At 37.7% G+C, this 1,513-nt stretch overlaps 1 protein-coding gene across 1 annotated transcript; it reads right to left on the reverse strand.

The window, feature by feature from the left end:
* Positions 1–306: 306 nt before the first annotated feature.
* Positions 307–1,242, reverse strand: LOC121925138 (taste receptor type 2 member 9-like). The gene has a single exon (XM_042456942.1). The coding sequence runs from the start codon at positions 1,240–1,242 to the stop codon at positions 307–309; it is 936 nt and encodes a 311-aa protein (XP_042312876.1).
* Between the last annotated feature and the right edge of the window lie 271 nt (positions 1,243–1,513).

Here is a 1,513-nt window from a genome sequence, read left to right on the forward strand (position 1 = left end):
ATTTGCTAACAATATGGATGAGAACTTACCAAAGTCCACATATTTCTTTCATAAAAGGAATGGAAAGAGTTAAAACATGAGTGAGGGAGAAAACAAAACTGACAAATCATATCCTCAAATTCTACAAAGGCCAAATTTGCTACCTAGTCTTGCCTAAGATAAAACCATGGGGTAAATCTGGAGTTTTCTTCTCTAGAGTAACATCCAAGGAATTTTGAGGGAACCAATAAACATTTTGACAACACTAGCAGCAGCATAAGATAGTCCTTACAGAAAGCAAGTTCCTTTGGAGGTCTTGGGATAGAATTAAGATAGAGTTTTGCTCAGACATTGTCTCAGGGCATCACAATGAACCTTGTTTAATGTCTGCTTTAGTTTGGAATCCATGACAATTAAAGTAATGGCATGTCCCAAATGGTAGCCAGAAATGACAACTGTGGACACGAGATAAGTCCAGACACTGGGGAACAAGGTGATTGAGATCTCAGATGCAAAACCTGCACTGTAGAGGATAAGAAAGGAAACAAGGACTTTAACAGTTCTGACATGAACAGCAGTCCTCTGATCTGGAAAACTTTCAGTGTTCCTTTGCATCTTCTTAACATGATGTACAAGGGAGACAATTAAGAAGACAGAAGAAATTAAATATATAATAGCAGGTAGCAATGTCCCCACAAAGTACAGAACAGCCGCAATTCCGAACTTGATGTGGAAATTCCGAACTTGACGTGTTCCATTGCTGCTGACCAGGGGAATCTTTGTTCCATTTGAAAAATTGTTACAATGTTCAAACCAGAAGATAGGAAGAGCAACAAACAAGGAAATCATCAGTGACCCTAGGAGTATCTGGAGAACCATTCTAGAAATCCTCAGCTTCATTTTCACCAGGAATGGCTGGGTAAAATGAACAATTTTCATACAATAAAAGACTACAAGCACAGTGGCAATCCACAGGCTAGCAGCATTGGAAAAAGCCCAGAAGTAAATCATGATTGTCGGCAAACATTTTTGATTGCCAGTGTCAAGAAAGAACAAGCAATACATGCTCAAAGTTATCCCAAGAAAAAGAAATCGAGACAGACTCAGAACCAAAGCTATCATATCAGATGATGATAGTGTTTTCCTTCTTCTCCAGTCATAGCAATTTGCAATGGTGATAAAGCCATTGCCAATCAATCCAACAGCAATCATAACTGTAACAACAATTAGACAGAACAAACCAAGAGAAGCTGAGTCCAGCATTGTTGAAACAGGAGCTGGTGTGAAACTTCCAGTGTTTTGGTCAGCAAAGGATGTATGGATAGTAGATCACACACCTACCTTTTTACCCAGAGAAGCTAGAACTATAATTCAAATGTAATTTAGGATTGTTGTTGTTAACATAAATATTATATGGTCAGGTATTTCTTTTATTCAAAATATTTGCATGCTCTTTTCCATATCAATGTGGATCTACTCTCAGGTGTATTTGTTCATTGAAAATGGTTTTGTATATCACCTTGATTACAAAGCA

Source organism: Sceloporus undulatus, chromosome 3 (genome assembly GCF_019175285.1).
Source record: "Sceloporus undulatus isolate JIND9_A2432 ecotype Alabama chromosome 3, SceUnd_v1.1, whole genome shotgun sequence".
Taxonomy (NCBI): domain Eukaryota; kingdom Metazoa; phylum Chordata; class Lepidosauria; order Squamata; family Phrynosomatidae; genus Sceloporus; species Sceloporus undulatus.